Below are 20,051 nucleotides of genomic sequence, written 5' to 3' on the forward strand. Positions count from 1 at the left end.
AAAGCTGCCCAGAAGATGATGAAGTCTAGAAATAGCATCAGAGACAACTGGGCACAAGGGCATGGCTGTACAACTCAAAAGCTGACACAACCTGGAACTGACTTTGCAGGACTGCCTGTTCCAGCAAACACCTTTCTCCGTCCAAACAGGACACAGCTGACAGAAAATACCACCAAGACACAGAGATGGTTCACACATACCCGTAGTTCACTAAATGTAGAAGGATTGGTTCACAAGATTGGCCAACTTCAGCTGCTCTGACTGCCTGTTGGTGTTTTCTCAGCCATAAGACAGAGCAGGAGCCACAACAGAGCCCCAAAACCATGCAAAGACCTCCCCTGCTACTGATACACGCTGAGGACATGACGCCTGCACTACACACCCACTGCAAAGACAGCCTGAAGTGCAGTGTCCTGCTGAGCTCTCTCTTTGCTCAGCTGCTTCCCTGGGCTCACACCACAGCAAAAGCTCTCAGAGCTCTGCCTACAGCACATAAACTGGAAATCCACCAGACAGGACTTAGGCTGGTCCTTACCGTATGTCCTGTTCCCTCTGAACTCAGCTCCTGCTGTTTTCTTCTGTCATCACCATTGCCAGTGATAGTTTTCCCATTCTCCTGCTCTCCGCTACATATTTTGTTGGTGTTAGAAGAAGGAGAGCTCTTCTGGATGGGAGGCAATGGCTTGGAGGGAAGGAGCATGGAGGGAGATGCCACGGTAAACTTCTTGGCAAGAGTGTAGCCAGTCAGTCCTGCAAAATGGAGACACAAAATATAACAGAGGCCACAATGCCAACATAAAGCATCTGAAGCTACACTATTTCGCTGGAGAGAGTCCCTGGAAACTTCTAAAGAGCTGCACAGGGAAACACGCTCCTGCCAGCAGCCACTTGAGGCAGACCAGGGAGACACCCTGACCCACTTCCAGAGAGCCAGCACAGGAACAGCGTGGCCTCTGGGCTGCCCTGGGCCAGCAGGGAGCCCAGAGCCCTGTGCTTTCCAGGAATGGCTCAGCTGCACACGCACCCTCCTGCTCCTCTCCCGGCCCCACAGCTGAGCAGCCCTACAGCTACACGGGGCACTGGGAGCTGCACAGCTCATTGCAGGGGGCACATGCAGGGCAGAACTGTTCCCTGGCAATGTGCCCAGGCTCTCTAGGCTGGCACAAGAGCCTTCCTCCCGCCAGACAGCGGCCCAGCTCCCGCCTTACCTCTTTGTGAGGCTGAGCCATGCTCAGCCTTCACCGTGTCCTCCCTGGCAGTGACCCCGGGGGCAGCGCTGCTCAGCTGCCCCTGCCGGGGCTCCTGGGCCAAGGCCCCCTGAGCAGGCTGCGAGCGGAGACCTGCACTGCCAAGGCCGGGCTTCCGCACGTCAGTTGGCACCAAGCCGAAAAGTTCAGCCAGGTCCCTTGGGAACAGAGGCATCCCAGGTCCTATCACACACCATGAATTTTTTTTCTTCCTCTGGGCTTTTGTTGTAGACTCAGAAGAAGCTGTAGATCAGGTACAAGGGAAGAAGTGAGTTAGTTGAACTCCCACCTTTACAATCACCACAACTAATGGGTGAGGCACTCGAGGGGTGTTTTAATATTGAGAAGATCGCTTTGTTTTTATTTTTCATGAGACTAGCATCACTATAATTGGTCTGAACTCTATGGAGCTGGCAGGACAGGAGAGAGACATTCCACTACTTTGCTTCTGTGCTGCTCATGGCTCATCCACTAGTTGGGGATCCCTTTCCTTCCAAACAGTTGGCAACCCACAGGGGGGTCTCTAGAATTTGACAATTCCACCTAGGAAGTAATTGCTTTCCAAAGCCAGTTTTCAAGGCCTTTGTTTCTGTAACTCCCCCTCAGTTCTCGGCTGGGTTTTGTTGGTGGTTTTTATTTCTCTTTACAACAAAGGCAGTGCTGGGACACAAACAATGGCACCATGTGTTAGAAGCAAAAGAAGATTTGCAATCAAATTTAGATGTCCCCAGTATTCAAGCAGCCCATATCTGTAGGGAGCACATTGTTCATGCAAACGTTCCAGCTTTTCTCTGCTTTGTTGCTCCAGGGGTTTATTCCCTGCTTTCTCCCCTGTAGAGACACCCAAACCCAACGTAAGCATGACCTGCCTCAAAACATTTCTGATCTTCGCTAATCCTGACAATTCAAAATTTTCTTAATGGAAATGGCAGGGGCAGGTTAATCTGAAATGCTCTCCAACGGAGCTTTTAAAACTCAGAGAACTAATCATTCTGTACAGGCCTCCACCGATGATAAAATCATGTGGCAGCAGGACAGTAAAAAGGAATAACTGTCTTAAATCAGGATTTTTTTCCCCTGTAGAATGGTCAGCACAATTATAAAAGCGTAACAGGTAAGCTTTAATGAGATAGCTCATTTCTAGTGCAGAATTAATCCAGCTAAAATGCCACCTTACATACTCAGCAATACTTCTCCCCAGATGCATTCAGCATTCCAGCTGCATATCAGCAATTACGGAGTCATTCCAAAGGGGCCTTGCCAAGGATTTGGCAGAACTAACCCTGAGGCAAGGGACCAGTGGATCTGATCCCTTTTTCTGCATCAGCAAAATTGTTCCTTCAAATCTCACCTCTCCTATCATTCCACGCCCAGAGATGGCAAAGGAGCAACACCACTGTCATTGAGGCTTTGAACTTGAAAGCAGGGGCTGACACACATGCACCAGACACCGCATTTTGTCTGGCACAACTCTTCTTGTCAGGGCTCAGGCAAGGCAGGGAGGGGGGACAGGGCAGAAGCCATCTCCTCCCCCAGCCTCAGCCTGCACTACTGACACGGGCAGAGAGAGTCGGGGAAGAGATTTGCCATCGTGAACCTGCCATAGGTGGCTTTAGGCCTGTGCTGTCAGAGGATGACAAACTCTGATCCTGCATAGGCTGCATCCATTTGGAAGTCTCCTTCCCCTTAATTGGAACATTAACAAGGCCTTTCTGTCTAAGGAGGTTTCCCTATTTCTCCCCATGCAAAACCAGGCAATGTCCATGAATCTCCTTCAGATCGCAAAGGCTTCAGCACAGAAACTGCCCCAAGGGAAGGTGTCCTCCTTCAAAGGCAGGAGGAAGGAGTGGGAACATTTCTCCTTTCATGCTAAATGTCTTTTTTTCTCTACTAATTATGACCTTAGAAAGGGTGCAGGGAGACGAAAGGCATGTGCAGGATGGAGAGGAATGTTTTCTTTTCCTGTGGCACATTTCCCAAGCCCCAAGGTACCAGTGCAGCTCCTGGAGTAATTTTCGCTGCACCACCGGAGCACACTCCCAGTGACCAGGCTCTGGGAGAGTCCACTGAGCCCATCAAGGAATTGAAAGGGATTCGAAGAAATTTAAAGCAGGATGGTTTTCAACCCAAATGTCCCAATGCCACCCCTGGATCAGCATTCCAATGGTCATTTTAGGGACAGACATGCCCTGTACCTACTTGCATGTTCAGAGTTCTTCTCTTTGCTTCTGCTGCTGGATCTTGGCCTTGAGAAAATGAAGGACAAAAGAACATATGAGCAGGTAGAAAGAGAAGGGCATGGAATGTGTGTAGCATCAAAGGAGGCAAACCTTCTTAGCATGGTCCCCCTGATGAAGGAGGAAATGCAACACATAAACCCAACTGCAAAACTGCAAACCAACCCAACTGCAAACCCAATTGCAAAGCTGATGAATTGTCCTTAAGCTTTCAGTTGCTGGAGTCCCACAGAGCTTGCCAAGCTCCGGCTGAAACACAGCAGTCATTCTTCAACTTGCATCAGACCTGCCCAGTTCTCTCCTTTTGGAGCCAAGTGGCTCCTACAGCCTCTGTGAAGCAGCAAGAGCTGCTGAGCTGAGACACAAGTCTGTATGGAGGGCAGCTACTTTTGTTCTCCTGACAAAGCTTGACTTTGCCTGCTCATGCCTTACACTGGTGACAGTCTCGGGCTACATGGGGTCATAGCACTGCTCTCTCCTGAGAATGACAGTACACCTGCTTGCTCTTTCAAGGACAAAAAGGCCTTTTCCAACTCAGCTGCTAGGTAAGGATATTCAGATTGCACTTTAAAAGCCCTACGGATGCTTTTCAATTGCAACTTCTGTGACTCCTTCCTTATCCTTGTCACTAGGATAAGCTTGACAGCTACATTTTCTCACACCTATATCCAAGCTAATATCTTTGCATCAGGTACAGTCCTATAACTCTTCTCTAGCACCTTGCCCTCTTTGATCTTAAGCCCAGATCGAAATACTAGACATCAATCAGATTATACATCTGTACCCCAAGTTTTATCTGGGCTCTGGTTTCACGGTGGAGGCCCAGGCACAGAGAAGTCACGCCTGACATTTACAGAAGCAGCACCTGAATTTGCAGACACCTCCTCAGTAGCCAATATTTGCCCTGCCATATTCTCATGGCTGCAGAAGTTGACAGTCAAGGATCACAGTATTCAAAGAACTGCAGTATCCAGATCCATGCAATACAGTTCCCAAATGACACCACAAACATCATAGAGGGAATCAGCAGCCAAGTCCAGCAGAGGACCTGTTCTGAGGAGCTCTTAAGCCCTGCCTCCTCTTCCCCACAACCACCTCTGCTCTTAGGGCATATGGTGTTGGGTTTGCCATTGCGCTGGATCACCACAGATGGGCAAAATGGGGAATACACGGAGGTTTGCCTAAATACATGGGAGAGATGACTGTGGAAAATAACCTCACAAGACTGAAAGAGCGAGAGGAACAGCACACTGGAGCAGCAGACACCTTGGCTTACCTCATCTCCGGGGACTCCTGGAAATCCAGCTGCAGAGAGCTTGGGACAGACGCTGCCGCACTGCTCACAGGGGGACTCACTGCCTTGCGTATTGGGGGGATCAAAGGTGGTCCCAATGACCCCTTCTTCATATCCCCACCGCTGGAAAACAGCAAGGAAGCCTGCAAAGAGTAGAACACAGTACTCCTCAGATCAAGCATCCAGCCTTGCCCCCATTCATGCCTGAAGACATTTAGCCATGCTGTTAGCTGGGACCTGGCAGAAATGTCAAACTGATGGAGCAGCTTGGTCTAGGACAGGGAATGGAAAGGGAAGTGGTGAGTGAGAGACCATGTCCCACATTTGCCACTTCTATCCCTGTGCTCACTTCTCTGGAAATAAGGCTGGATTGCCAGCTGGCATCCACATGTTTGGCACCAAGATGTTCTGTGGTGCCACTGCTTCCACTGGCCTTTTGGATCGTATGGGAATGGGCTTGGTTCCCTGTCCCTAAAGCACCTAACAGCCAGTGCTGATCTCCAGCCAAGCCCCCACAAAGCCATTCTGCAGGATGTCCAAACCTGCTTTTCTCAAGCCCCTCCTTTCTGCTGCTGCTTCCCTTCCCTCGTACAGTTCCCCAGCAGCCTTTGAGCCCCGATGCTGCTGAGCTCTGGGGATGCTCGGTGCTCTCCAGCTCCCACACATCCATCATCTCAGGCTCACTGGCATTTAGGAAGATCCACGGAGCTCCCTGCCCTGCTGCTCTCTGGAAGGCCTCTGCCTGCCCAAATTGCTCCAGGGCCCCCATGCCATGTCCAGCAAGGGGGGTGGAGGCAGCGGGGGCAGATGCACACCCTTCCTTAATATCCCATTGCCCCTGGCACAGCTAAAGAGCCAAACCAGGCCCTGTTCAAACTTCAGCGGAAGGATCACTTCCTGTCAGGGATACGCTGGGCCCTTTCTCAGCAAGGCTGGAATCAAGTACACAAGCCTTGGGTTGGACATTCTGTTTACCAAAGCTGTTGTTCATCCGCCTCCTCCTGCACCCCACGGCAAACCCAAAACAACTGCAGGTCCTGGCCTTGCTGCAAAGGCAATCGTGGGGGTGGGCTCTGGACTGCTCTCCCCATGGCCACCTGCCATCCCTTCCCTCTGGACAAAGCCATGCACGATTGCACAAAGCTGCCCAGAAGATGATGAAGTCTAGAAATAGCATCAGAGACAACTGGGCACAAGGGCATGCCTGTACAACTCAAAAGCCGACACAACCTGGAACTGACTTTGCAGGTCTGCCTGTTCCAGCAAACACCTTTCTCCGTCCAAACAGGACACAGCTGACAGAAAATACCACCAAGACACACAGATGGTTCACACATACCCGTAGTTCACTAAATGTAGAAGGATTGGTTCACAAGATTGGCCAACTTCAGCTGCTCTGACTGCCTGTTGGTGTTTTCTCAGCCATAAGACAGAGCAGGAGCCACAACAGAGCCCCAAAACCATGCAAAGACCTCCCCTGCTACTGATACACGCTGAGGACATGACGCCTGCACTACACACCCACTGCAAAGACAGCCTGAAGTGCAGTGTCCTGCTGAGCTCTCTCTTTGCTCAGCTGCTTCCCTGGGCTCACACCACAGCAAAAGCTCTCAGAGCTCTGCCTACAGCACATAAACTGGAAATCCACCAGACAGGACTTAGGCTGGTCCTTACCGTATGTCCTGTTCCCTCTGAACTCAGCTCCTGCTGTTTTCTTCTGTCATCACCATTGCCGGTGACAGTTTTCCCATTCTCCTGCTCTCCGCTACATATTTTGTTGGTGTTAGAAGAAGGAGAGCTCTTCTGGATGGGAGGCAATGGCTTGGAGGGAAGGAGCATGGAGGGAGATGCCACGGTAAACTTCTTGGCAAGAGTGTAGCCAGTCAGTCCTGCAAAATGGAGACACAAAATATAACAGAGGCCACAATGCCAACATAAAGTATCTGAAGCTACACTATTTCATTGGAGAGATTCCCAGGTAACTTCTAAAGAGCTGCACAGGGAAACACGCTCCTGCCAGCAGCCACTTGAGGCAGACCAGGGAGACACCCTGACCCACTTCCAGAGAGCCAGCACAGGAACAGCGTGGCCTCTGGGCTGCCCTGGGACAGCAGGGAGCCCAGAGCCCTGTGCTTTCCAGGAATGGCTCAGCTGCACACGCACCCTCCTGCTCCTCTCCCGGCCCCACAGCTGAGCAGCCCTACAGCTACACGGGGCACTGGGAGCTGCACAGCTCATTGCAGGGGGCACATGCAGGGCAGAACTGTTCCCTGGCAATGTGCCCAGGCTCTCTAGGCTGGCACAAGAGCCTTCCTCCCGCCAGACAGCGGCCCAGCTCCCGCCTTACCTCTTTGTGAGGCTGAGCCATGCTCAGCCTTCACCGTGTCCTCCCTGGCAGTGACCCCGGGGGCAGCGCTGCTCAGCTGCCCCTGCCGGGGCTCCTGGGCCAAGGCCCCCTGAGCAGGCTGTGAGCGGAGACCTGCACTGCCAAGCCTGGGGGTCTGCACAGCATCCTTGCAGCCAGGCAGGGGAGGGAGGGCACCAGGGTGGGGAGGCCACACAGGGCCCTCCTTAGGCATGGTCTCCATCCACTTCTTCCTTGAGGCTTTGTCTTCAGAAGAAGCTGTAGATCAGGTACAAGGGAAGAAGTGAGTTAGCTGAACTCCAGCCTTTGATATCTACTCATTGAATGGGTGAGGCATCCAAGGATTTTTTAAGTATTGAGAAGTTTGCTTTGTTTTTATCTTTCATGAAACTAGCATCGCTGTGATTGTTCTTAACAGTATGGACCTGGCAAGCCTGAAGGGCAAGGTGGAAGGCTGCAATGATAAGAGGGGAAAAAACCCATTCCTTCTTGAGACTGGGCTTCTGTGCATACCAAGTACAGACCCACACAGTCCTGACTGCTGTTCCTGCAAACCAGCAAGACCTCTCAGCAAGCAGGCAGGCCTTGCTGGTGTTTTAACAGCACTGTTATAACATCCTCAGGGGTCGAGCTGATCAGCCAGCAGACGAAGAAGGGGAAATTTATTTTTAGTGAGACCTGACATTGAGTGCTAAGATAGAAACAGGCCTTGCATCTTATGACCATGTCCACTTTGTGGTCTGCTGTGGCCACAGTCCCTGTCCTGACTGGCAGTATGAGTCATTTGGCTACTGAGAAAAAGGAGAAAGCAGAGTAAACCAAGGACAGAATGTTGTGATGCCTTGGGCATCCTTGCAGGATCATCTGTACCTGTCAGCCACCTACTCTGACACAGAGCCAGCACTGACCACCATCGACCAGTTTTCCCTGAAATCTGCTGGGATTTTTTTCCATTTGGCCGAGGCCTTTCATCTCCATTCTATCCTCACCTTTTTCTTCAGCGGTCTTTCCTTTTCCAGTGAAGTCCATGTTCGAACCCGTGCTTCTGCCTCGCAGAAGTATCTGGGTTTGAATTTGGGAACGCTCTCGGCGTAGACAGCGACGGGAGCTTGGTACCCAGCCTTAGAACAAGGTCGGGGGACTCCAATCGCCAGCAGTCGGCGCAGAGAGGCAGAGCCGGACGCGTCTCCTGCCGCTGTGCCTGTGACACCCGCGACCTTCACAACCTCAGCGCGGGGCTGCCCCTTTGTGACACGCTCGCCCGTGGTTCTCTCGTTTCCATGGCCGCAAAACCCCCATCCCAACACCATCCCCTTCCCTTCCCAAGGGCAGCCAGCCCTAAGCCCCAGCAGGCTAGGCCTGTGGGTTTGACACTGTCTAGGAGGAAAGGCACTTTCCAAAGCTACTTCTCAAGGCATTTATTTTTGTAACTCCCACTCAGATCTGGGCTGGGTTTTGCACTTTTTGGATTTGATTTTTTCTGTTCACATCAAACGAAGGGCTGGCACATGAACAGTGGTACCCCATGTTAGAAGTTGAAGAAGCTTTGCACTCTCCATTAGATATCCCCAGTATTCAAGCAGCCCATATCTGTAGGGAACAAATTGGCCTATCCAAACAATCCACTTTTGCTCTACTTCATTTTTCTAGGGGTTTATTCCCTGCTTTCCTTCCTGCAGAGACACCCAAACCCAACATAAACATGACCTGCCTCAAAATATTTCTGATCTTGGCTAATCCTAACAATTGAAAATCTACCTAATGGAAAAACCACTGGGCAGGTCATTCTGAAATGCTCTCCAACAGAGCTCCTAAAACTCAGAGAACTAATCATTCTCTACAGTCCTCCACCGATGATAAAATCATGTGGCAGCCAAGCGGTAAAAAAAAAGAATAACTTTCTGAAATCAGGATTTTTTTCCCCCTGTAGAACATTACAGTTACATTACCTACACACTCCTAGTCCAGAATTAATCCAGCAAAAATGCCACCTTACATACTCAGCAATACTTCTCCCCAGATGCATTCAGCATTCCAGCTGCATATCAGCAATTACGGAGTCATTCCAAAGGGGCCGTGCCCAGGATTTGGCAGAACTAACCCTGAGGCAAGGGATCAGTGGGTCTCATCCCTTTTTCTGCATCAGCAAAATTATTTGTTCAAATCTCATCTTTCCCATCTATTAAAGGAAGCTTTGCCCCCTGCAATAGATGCTCCCAGTATTCAGCGGGCCGATATGATCCGTGTGTCTGTAGGGTGTAAATTGGCCATGCAAATGTTCTCCTTCCTTGTGGCAGGGGTTCATTCCTGCTTTCTTTCCTGCAGACACACCCAAACCCAACATTAACATCACCTGCCTCAAAACAATTCTCATCTTGGCTGTCCCTGAACATTCAAAACTATACACAGAGCGTTTCCCTGTCCCCCGGGACAGGCTCTAAGGCTGGGCTCTCACTTGCACGGAATGAAGAAGAGCTGCTGCACTTGCCAGCGGCTCTGGGGTCTCGCGATCAGCGCTTTGAGCGCAGCTTTTGTACCCACTCCGCCTCCCTGAGCCGAGCAGCATTCCTGGGCATCGGCACCGCCGCTGCAGGCCAACATCCTCCGGGCACAGCTGCAGGAAGGAGATTGCAACGAGTCCTGGCTGAAGGAGTCTCCAGTCTGCTGCAGCCCTTCACCTGGGGCGGAATTGTCTTGTGCCGCCATGGGGGGAGCAAAGGGGCGATGGGCTCTGTGCAGATGAGGGTCTCCTCGGTGTGCTGCTGGTCGCTGGGCCCCACACAGCTGCTGGTGCGTTGCCCCGCAGCATCAGGAGCCTGCATGGAAAAATAACACTGCCAGTGCAAGTGACAGCCACCCATCCCTGCCATGGCCCTGCCCACAAGGCGTCCTGCCTACCAAACTGCTGGAGTCAGGTCATGTTAGAGCAACATAAAAAATGTTCAAATGATGCATTTTGCACATTCTGTCAAAATCATGGCCATACAGTCCACATGTTGGAGGCAGACTGCTGTCAGCAGAATGGGGGAAGCCCCAGCAGCTGCTCTCCCCATGGCAGGATGCCCATGGCAGCAGAGGCAAGTCTCTGACCTTGCCCACTGCAGTGGGACCCAGGACAGTGCTTTGGAGTTGTTCCCACGGAACTCAGGCTGCTGCTACAGCAGCAACATCACTTCACACATTTGATAACAAAGAGTTGGAATGGCACACAGGACTTGCCCCAAGAGCTACAAATAAAAGGCGGGGTGGTTAGAAGAGTTTGCTCCTTTTTAATACAAGCAGGCCTGGATTTAAGCAGGGACACTGGGCTAATCATACTGGGGACTGCTTTATAAGCCTTGTCTCTAGCAATTCCCACCAGCCTGCAAGATTTTGTCAGTAGAAAGGGGTAGCTAAGGTTTTACAGCACATCCATGAGCAAGTCTGGGCCAGAACTCAAAAGCACAAGACAAATACTCCCAAATCTGCCCCCCATGGGGAAAGGAAGCAGAAAAGCAGATGAAACAAGTGCCATTGAAGCTAAATTGCCTGCATTTATCTTCTGGTCCAACCTTTCTGTACAAAATCTCCTCAATTCAAACACACAGCTTAAGATCAAGGAATAAAAGTGTTTCGAGAGCATTTAAAGCCTGATTCCTCTTACTTGCACGGAAAGGTAGATGCTAAATTCCTTAAGAACACAAATGTGGGTCTGTTTGGGACTGCATCCTTCAAAACAAGGAATGGAGGTTTAGAATCACAGAACTGTTTCCATTGGGAAAGACCTTTAAGATCACAGAGTCCCCCCAATAACCTGAGGCCGCTAACACTGCCAAGGCCACCACTAAAGCATATCCCAGGACGGGATGCCATTGGCCTTCTTGGCCACCTGGGCACACGCTGGCTCACGTTCAGCCACTGCCAAGCAGCACCCTCAGCTCCTTTTCTGCTGGGCAGCTTTCCAGCCACTCTGCCCCCGGCCTGTAGCCTTCCGTGGGGTTGTTGTGGCCCAAGTGCAGGACGGGACACTTCACCTTGTTGAACCTCATACAACTGACCTCAGCCCATGATCCAGCCTGGCCAGATCTCTCTGTAGAGACTTCCTACCCTCCAGCAGATCAACGCTCCCACCCAGCTTGGCGTCATCTGCAAACTGGCTGAGATGCCCTTGATCCTCTCCTCCAGATCATTGATAAAGATATGAAACACGACTGGCCCCAGTGCTGAGCCCTGGGGAACACCACTTGGGACCAGCCACCAACTGCATTTAATTCCATTTAATTCCACCACTCCCTGGGCCCGCCCATCCTGACAGTCTTCACCCAGGGAAGGAAGAGTGCATTAAGTACTTCAGGCTTTTCTTCATGCTTTGTTCTATGTTTCCCCCCACATCCAGTAAAAGGCAGAGATTCTCCTCAGCCCTCCTTTTGTTGCTGTTGTATTTACAGAAATAGTTCTACTCTCTTTTGCAAGTTTCTAGGAAGAAATTCTTTACTGGGAGGCTGCTGAGGTACAGGGAACAAGTTACCCAGAGAAGCTGTGGATGCCCCAAGCCTGGAAGCATTCAAGGCCAGGTTGGATTGAGCCCTGAGCAACCTCGTCTAGTGGAAGATGTCCCTGCCCACAGCTAGGGCTTTGGAAGTAGAAAATCTCTCAGGATCTTTCCAATATAAATCATTCTGTGATTCTATGATTTCCCAGGAGGAGTCACATTAAATATGGGCGTTGTTTCCGGTTTCTCTCCCCACTTGCAGGTGGCCATCAAGCGAGTGTCCCGCGATCGCATCCCGGAGTGGGCGCTCCCCACCCCCCGCCCCAAAGAGACCAAAGCATCCCCCACAGCCCCACGGTGCTGCACCAGATCCCGGGCACATGGCCTCCTCCAGTCCTTGGCGGCCTCGGGGAGGCTCCAGAGCCCTGTGTGCGGGACAGCTGCTGCAGCACCCACGGCTGTGCCTGGGGGCAAACAGCGCCCAAGGAGCGGCTGCGCAAGTTCAGAGTCTGAAGCAGAATCCCCGGTGCACGCAAGTGAGAGCTGGGATTTCAGGGGCTGCCAGGAGACGCTGAATTCCTCTCCTCGCTGCCCTTTCTAGCCACAGCCATGCTGATGCAATTGGAAGAATTGCCCCTGCCCAGGCAGCTCTCAGGTAGAAGACTGGCTTTTGCTCCTCATGTTTCTGAGGGGCTAGCTGCCAATTCCTCAGGTTTTCCTTCCAATTAATACGGGGTTATGACTATTTTTACTAGTTTATTACTAGTTTATTTCTAGTTTTACTTCCTGCAGCTCCCTGTGAGCGAGGAAGCACCACAAACCCTCTCCCTCAAAGCCTTGAGGTACTGCCCAAGCAGAACTTTTTCATGCTCTTTCCTCCTGGTGATTTTATAATCTCGTCCACAGTCTGAAAGCAAACTGATGCCGTAGGCAAAAGCTTGACCTTGGAACCCTAGGGCACTTTCTGTGCGTGTGTTTGTGTCCCCACGGCCTTCGGGTGAGCCTGGTGAGGCCGAGGCCTGGGGCCCTCAAGATGGCGCCGGGGAGCCCCCGGGGCAGCGGGGCGGGGCGGCAGAGGGTGGATTTCCCCCGAGCGAGGGAGCGAGGGAGCGAGGGAGCGGCGGGGAAAGGCGCGGGGAGCAGGGGAGGCACAAAGGCCCCGGGTCTCTGGCAAGCGGGCGGCCAGTCGCCAACTGCTGGCTCCCGGAGCCGCTGGCAGGGCCGTGTCTCCTCCACGCCGGTGACACTGCACCTGCAGCGCTGCATCCGGCTCTGCCGGGCTCCCCAGCACGGACGGCAAGGACACGGACGGGCTGGAGCACGTGCGGACGGGGGACACCGAGATTTAGCGAGCGCTGGAGCACCTCTCCTGCAAGGAAAGGCTGAGACAGCTGGGCTTGTTCAGCCAGCAAAAGACACTTAGGCTTAGGCTCGACAGAACCGTGGCCTTCCAGGACCTGACGGCAACCTACAAGAAAGCTGGAGAGGGACTTTGGACAAGGGCAGGCAAGGACAGGACAAGGGAGAATGGATCCAAACGGAAAGAGAGTAGGTTTAGATGAGGTATTCAGAAAAATGACTCTCGTGGCACAGGTTGCCCGGAGAAGGTGTGGCTACCCCCTCCCTGGCAGTGTTCAAGGCCAGGCTGGATGGAGCTCTAGACAAGCCCTTGGTCCAGTGCCAGGGGTCCCTAGCCACAGCAGGGGGGCTTGCAACGACGTGATCTTTCAGGTCCCGTCCAAGCCAAACCATGCCGTGACTCCGTGATTCTGGGATACTTCCCCTCCTCATCCTCTGGCAGAAAAAGAAGCTTGGGACCAAGTTCCACATTGCAGACTCTGTCTTTTGGCAGCCTGCAACTGTCTCAACAGAGGATGAAAAGAGATGACATTACTGACACGATTTATCTTTTCTACCTGAAAATTAAAGGCTCCACTCCTGTCCACTCTCGCACAACCATCAGGACAGGGAACTCTTCCCGGTGAAATGCTTCATCTCACCCAAGGAAGAAGAAAGCTACAAGCCCACACTTTTCTTTATTTCTGTATTGATTTATTAGGTTATTTCTTTCACGGGCATTTATTTCTTTGTTTGCTTCTTCCCTTCCGCGGGGCGCGCGCCGGCTCCTCCGGTGGGCTCGCGCAGGGAATGGACGAACGGAACGGCCGCGCGCTCCGGCGGCTCAGCGGCAGCAGCAGCGGCAGCAGCAGCGGCAGCAGCAGCGGCAGCAGCAGCGGCAGCAGCGCCTCTCTCGATCGGTTTTCCACTCGGATTTCCGCTCGCTCTCCGTCCCCTTCTCCCTCTCACACTCCACTCACTCCCGTCCCGTCCCTGTCTCCGCCTCTCCCAGCGCGGCTCATGCCGCGTCCCGCGGGCCGCCCCTCTGCGGGGCCGCCCCGTGCCCGCCGCGGTGCCGCCTCCGCCGGGCTCTCTCCGTCCTGGCAGCGGCTCTGGTGCTGGCGGAGCAGCACGCTCTTTTGGCTCCGCCTGGCGCGGGCCCTGGCCCGGCCCCGGCCGAGGCCCCTCCCGCGGCTCCGCCCGGAGCCGCCCCGCTGCCGCCCCTCGGCGGGGCCGCCCCCTGCCCGCCCCTGCCCGGCCCGCCGCGGTGCCGCCTCCGCCGGGCTCTCTCCGTCCTGGCAGCGGCGCCGCTGGAAGTGCCGCTCGCTCTGGTGCTGGCGGAGCAGCACGCTCTTTTGGCTCCGCCTGGCGCGGGCCCTGGCCCGGCCCCGGCCCCGAACGAGGCCCCTCCGGCGCTTCCGCCCGGAGCCGCCCCGCTGCCGCCCGGCTCCCGCCCCGTCCCCGGCAGCGTCGTCCGCAGCATCGCCGGCAGCTTCCCCGCTCCGAACTCCGCCGCTCGTCAGCTCGGCCGCCGGCCCCGGGGCGGCTCGGGAAGCAGCAGCGCCCGGGGGCCCCGGGCAGAATGCCGAGAGCGCGGTGCCGCCCGCACGGGCGGAGAAGCCTCCCCTGGAGCAGCTCTACCGGCAGGGCCCGCTGCTGGGGAGCGGCGGCTGCGGCAGCGTTTACTCCGGGACCCGGCTCGCCGACGGCGCCCCGGTAAGAGTGGGGCCGGGTCGGAGGGGGGCGGCGGGCGGCGGGCGACGGGCGACGGGCGACGGGCGACGAGCTCAGCCCGCCGCTCGCCTTGACTTGCAGGTGGCCATCAAGCGAGTGTCCCGCGATCGCATCCCGGAGTGGGCGCGGCTGGTGAGTGAAAGCCGGCGGGGCGTGGCGGGCGGGGCTAGGGCGAGGCCCGGGAGGGTGGGAGCCGGGACGCTGCGAGGGGAGCGAGCGTGCAGTGAGCGGGGGCCGCGGAGCGTCCCGGGCCGGGCAATGGCGAGCGGCGCTGGGGCCGGGCCGGGGTGCCGAAGGCTCGGCGCAGCATCGGCCCCGCTGACGGCATCGCGGTCCCCCCCGCAGCACAACGGCGCCCTTGTGCCCCTGGAGCTGGCGCTGCTCTGGATGGTGTCGCGCCCTGGCTTCCGCGGCGTGGTGCGGCTCCTGGACTGGTTCGAGCTGCCCGACGGCTTCGCGCTGGTCATGGAGCGTCCGGAGCGCTGTCAGGACCTCTGGTACTTCCTGGAGGAGCGGGGCTTCCTGACGGAGCCCGTGGCGCGGGGGCTGTTCCGCCAGGTGCTGGAGGCCGTGCGGCACTGCACCAGCCGCGGCGTCCTGCACCGCGACATCAAGGCCGAGAACGTCCTCGTCGACCTGGCCACCGGCGAGGCAAAGCTCATCGACTTCGGGTGCGGCACGGTCCTCCAGGACACCTTCTACACCCGAATGTCAGGTGAGCCCAAAGGCGGGGCCCAGCCGGGCAGCAGAGATTCCCCCCTTTGCTGACAGAGGGGGAAGAGGGAGGGAGCGAGGGGAAATCCTTCTGCAGCCGGCTGCAGCCAAGTTGCTTTCCGGCGGGGCGAGGGCTGCCTGTTGTGGAACGGGAGCTGGCTGGGAGGGAGCAGCACTCATCAGGGCCTGATGAGCTGCGCCCGTGTCCCGTAGGCACGCCGGAGTACAGCCCGCCGGAGTGGATCCTCTTTGGCTGCTACCATGGCCAGCCAGCCACCATCTGGTCCCTGGGCATCCTGCTCTATGAGCTGGTCTGTGGGCACCTTCCTTTCAACACGGATGAGGACATCATCCGGGGCCAGCTCTTCTTCCCGCCCCGGGTGTCTCAAGGTGGGGATGCGCCTTCACGGCACGGGGGGAGGGGGGGAAGGACGTGGTTGGCAGAGGGCAGGTGGCACACAGGCGTCCTGCTCTTGCAGCTAGGGAGGAGGCTGATCTGCTGGGGTTAGCTGGAGGAGGTGGCACGTGTGCCTCTGGGCTGCTCTCGTCCGAAAGGGAGGATCGACGGGAAGGTTGGGGTGCAGCTTCCGAGCGCTCCTAGTGTGGCCTGGGCACCGTGGAATCTGGGAGAGCAGGGGCAGGAGCCTTGTCCCGCTGAGCAGCGTTTTCCCGTTTCTCTCCCCAGAGTGCCAGCACCTCATCCGGTGGTGTTTATCCATGGACCCCGCGCACAGGCCGTCCTTGGAAGACCTGTTTGAGCATTCTTGGCTGCAGGACCGTCACCTGGCCCAGGAGACAGCAGAGATCCATCCCTCTGCACAGTAGGATCCAGGAGCCCAGCAAGCACCAGCTGCACGCGTCTCGGGGCGCTCGAAGAAAACGGCAGAGCGTTTCCCTGCGGCCGTGGCACGGAGGAGAGAGCGCAGCCGAGGAGATGCTTCCGCTGGTCCTCGGCGCCTTGTGGAGGAAGCGGCTCAGTGCTCCCCATCCTATTGGAGAAGTCGTGGCAGTGCGGTGAAGTTGCCACGGACTGGAAAAGGGGAAACATCCCCCTGCAGCTCAATGGCATCGTGATGTCCCCGCAAGCCGAGGCACTGCCGGGGTGTTCTTCTGGAGCACGACCTGGAGCCGGACAACACCGTCCTCGAGCTGGCCGCTGGCGGGGCAAAGCCGGTTGGCTTTGGTTGCGGCCCCTTCCTGGAGGACACGCTCTGCGCCCCGACGGAATCAAGATGAGTCCACAGCCGGCGGAGGGGTGGGGGGATGCTCGTGGTTCCAGGCGTGGCAGGGCTCGGCCGGGCCAGGCGCCGGAGCTTCCCCGCTTGGCGGCGCCGGGGAATATTAACTTTTCCGCCGGCCGCCAAGTTGCTTTTTGGCGGGACAGGGCACGGATGCTGTGCAGGGGGAGCCAGCGCCCGGCCTTGCTGACAGCTTCTGCCACCCAGCCTGGCCCGGGCTGGGGCGGGGGGAGCCAGCCTGGCAAAAGCATCCGTCCGTAGGGACGGGGGGCAGCAGAGGGGGGCGGGTTCCGAAGGCGTGCCCCAGCTGGTCTGCTTTGCGGGCCCTTGAGGAAGGGGTGGGCTTACGCGTGGGAAAGGTGGGGTTTTTCCCCAGCCGTGGAGAGCCTTAATGCTTGCATGGAGTGCTCAGACCCTCCCCAGGCCCGTGATACGGTGATAACCTTTGACGCTTTTTCTTGCTTCCAGGTCTTGTTTTGAATTGACTTTCATGCAATCGTTCTTTGCTTTTTCCAGGAAGATTGCACCGGGTGCCCGGACCGCATGGGGAAGCGCTGGCCTCCTGTGTGTGGAGTGCGTCCGGTGCCGGCGCTACCCCGGGGGGCCGCGGTCTGCGGGGCCATCGCCTTCAAGACGGACGAGGACCTCGTGCGGGATCGGCTCCTCTCCTGGCAGCAGGTCTCCAGAGGTGGGTACCCGGCTTCACAGCAACGGGTGGCAGAAGGGCTTCCGGCAGACGGCAGCGGGCACACGAGCATCCCGCTCTTGCAGCTGCTGAGGAGACTGCTCTGCCGTGTTTAAGTGGAGGCGGTGGAACGTGGCCTGCCATGCTGCTCTCCTCTAGAAACGGAGAATTGGCACTGCCAGCAGCCTGGCCCGGGCACAGGCCGTGCTGGGACAGGGGGGACAGGAGCCCTGTCCGGCTGACCGCGGCTTTCTGGTTTCTCTCCCCAGGGTGCCAGCACCTCAGGCACGGAAGCAGCACCGCTCGGCCTGCGAATCTGGGAGGGCTGGAGGGCGGCGGGTGTTAATTTGCTGTCAAAAATAAATCTTGTTCTTGTCGTTGTCATCGGAGCCTTTCTTTCATCCTTTTCCAAGCTTTTGGTCCCCTTCCTCCAGGGCAATCTTTTTGTGTCCTTCCTCAGCCACTTGGTGGCCTTTGGCAGGGGGGGTTAAGCAACGCGAAAATTTCAACAACAGCTCCTGTTGCCAACGGCAGCAGCCCCTTCGAGAAGCCGGAGCTGCCAGCCAGGCCCGCGTGTGCTTTGGAAAGGGGAGCGGTTTGCAGGGACGCAGTGGTCGCCCCGCTGCAAAAGCTGGGAGGAAATCAGAAGCGGCAAAATGCCATTTCGGCTCAAGCCCCGCCCAAATACTTCTTCATCTTTCCCCTCTGCTCCAAGATAGGCAGGCAGGGCTGGACTCCGGCAAGGTTCCAAGTTCTTTGTGCTCCCTGGCATCAAAGGGATCACGATGGAAACTCTCGTAGGCAGTGACTGCGGTACAGCTCCTGAAGGAAAAAAGGGAGTGTCACGAGATGGGACATCCTTCTTGTCTCCTTTGTCTCCCCAGGAGCCCCTGAGAAAGAGAAATGCCTGCAAGGGCTTTATCTGACTCCTTCCCAGCCAGCCCTTCCCTCCTCGCTCCCGGGTCTCGTTTGCTCCGCAGGCCTCATTAGCTCGCTAAACTCAGAGGAGCCCCGGTAGGAAAAATCGCTGCCTGGCGTGGCGCTGGTTGATCCCTGTCTCATCTTGATTCCATTTGCCCTGCTCCCCAACCTCCCCCCCAAAGAGACCAAAGCATCCCCCACAACCCCACGGTGCTGCACCAGATCCCGGGCACGTGGCCTCCTCCAGTCCTTGGCAGCCTTGGGGAGGCTCCAGAGCCCTGTGTGCGGGACAGCTGCTGCAGCACCCACCGCTGTGCCTGGGGGCAAACAGCGCCCAAGGAGCGGCTGCGCAAGTTCACAGTCTGAAGCAGAATCCCCGGTGCACGCAAGTGAGAGCTGGGATTTCAGGGGCTGCCAGGAGACGCTGAATTCCTCTCCTCGCTGCCCTTTCTAGCCACAGCCACGCTGATGCAATCGGAAGAATTGCCCCTGCCCAGGCAGCTCTCAGGTAGAAGACTGGCTTTTGCTCCTCATGTTTCTGAGGGGCTAGCTGCCAATTCCTCAGGTTTTCCTTCCAATTTCTGGAGGAAAAACTCTGTGTCACTTGGCTGCGTGTGTTTGCTTAGCTGTGGTTTAAATCCCAGCTTAGTAAAGCCTGGGAAGGCTGGCATGTGTCAGGGAAAACTAGTCTGTGAGCTTATGGGGTTTCCTGCCATCACCAGCAGAGTGATGTGTCCTTTGGGGATTCCTCTGGAGACAAAATTAGGCATCTGCTCCCTCCTGCAATATTCTCTTAGATCTTTCTAAAATATCCTAGAAAAGACAGTGAAACTTCATGTCTACTTGCACACCCACTGTTTGAATAGGGGCATTTTTGTCTCTCCGCTAAGTCATTGCTCTTGCACATCAGAAACAGGAACACCAACAAACGGGAATGACGCATGATCCTCCTGCTGGTGCCTCAGAATACTGGTAAGTGCAGATCTGGGTACCAAGATTAACATTTAATTAGCATTTCATGCTCCTTCAAGATACCCAGATCTCAGGGCATTTTGTTTCCAAGCTGCAGCTATACCGTCACTCTCTGGGGAAGAACAGTCAATAGGAAACAGCGACTGCCAGTATTGCAAAAGTGTGGGGCAAAACCTGAAGTGTCTGTGTGAAAAGGTGAGTGGGAAGAGTGTAATTGCCACAGCCAAAGCTTAATTAGGGCAGCAGGATCACTTCTTTACTGCATGGCTGCAAGATGATCATTAGGGACCTCCTTTTTGTATCTCATGCAGGAAAGGAGCTCTTAATAATACCCTGCTACTGAAACCCACACTGGGGTGTAGCTCTGTAGTGGTTCCCAATGAAGCAGATTGCCTGCTTTGTCACTGCCAGCCCTGTGACCCTGCGAGGGACCACAGTTCATCCCACACATGTTCTGTCTCCAGGAAAAGCTTGCCTTGGCTTATTAGAGGGGAAAAAACCAGAAGAATAATAAAATGGACAATTAATCTGGTCACTTTGGAGGACATGCTCATGCTTTCACATGGCAGCCTTGTACCGGCTTGTTAGTCATCGTGAAACATATCCATAGAAAAAACTCCGATCCTATACTACATCTGAATGAAATTCCTTCAGATTATTAAGATTTCTGTTGTCAGGACCAGGATAAAACCCTTCCAACACTCACTTGCAGCTGTCCTGGACTTCTGCAGCCCTTTATGGAAACCTGCTGTAGGTACAGTGTCTGGAGTTGGTTTGGGCCTTTATGAAAGATGTGTGGAACACTATGCAGGGCTCTCCTAGGAGAAAACTGTTT

At 55.4% G+C, this 20,051-nt stretch overlaps 2 protein-coding genes across 2 annotated transcripts in view; both read left to right on the plus strand.

Annotated features, from left to right (window-relative positions):
* The first annotated feature begins 12,647 nt into the window (after positions 1-12,647).
* Positions 12,648-17,484, plus strand: LOC138107013 (serine/threonine-protein kinase pim-1-like). The gene is made up of 7 exons (XM_069008343.1): positions 12,648-12,910; positions 13,965-14,067; positions 14,219-14,668; positions 14,768-14,818; positions 15,032-15,401; positions 15,614-15,790; positions 16,086-17,484. Exons 1-7 carry the CDS (start codon positions 12,648-12,650, stop codon positions 16,223-16,225), a joined length of 1,554 nt encoding a protein of 517 aa, XP_068864444.1. The 3' UTR covers positions 16,226-17,484.
* The window catches only part of LOC138107014 (TOG array regulator of axonemal microtubules protein 2-like), a 30,302-nt gene continuing 26,585 nt past the window's right edge, over positions 16,335-20,051 (plus strand). The window contains exons 1-2 of the mRNA XM_069008344.1: positions 16,335-16,409; positions 17,155-17,326. Coding sequence (XP_068864445.1) covers positions 16,335-16,409; positions 17,155-17,326 — 247 coding nt within the window. The remainder of the gene's footprint in view (positions 16,410-17,154; positions 17,327-20,051) is intronic.

This window comes from Aphelocoma coerulescens, chromosome 3, assembly GCF_041296385.1.
Source record: "Aphelocoma coerulescens isolate FSJ_1873_10779 chromosome 3, UR_Acoe_1.0, whole genome shotgun sequence".
In the NCBI taxonomy this organism is placed as follows: domain Eukaryota; kingdom Metazoa; phylum Chordata; class Aves; order Passeriformes; family Corvidae; genus Aphelocoma; species Aphelocoma coerulescens.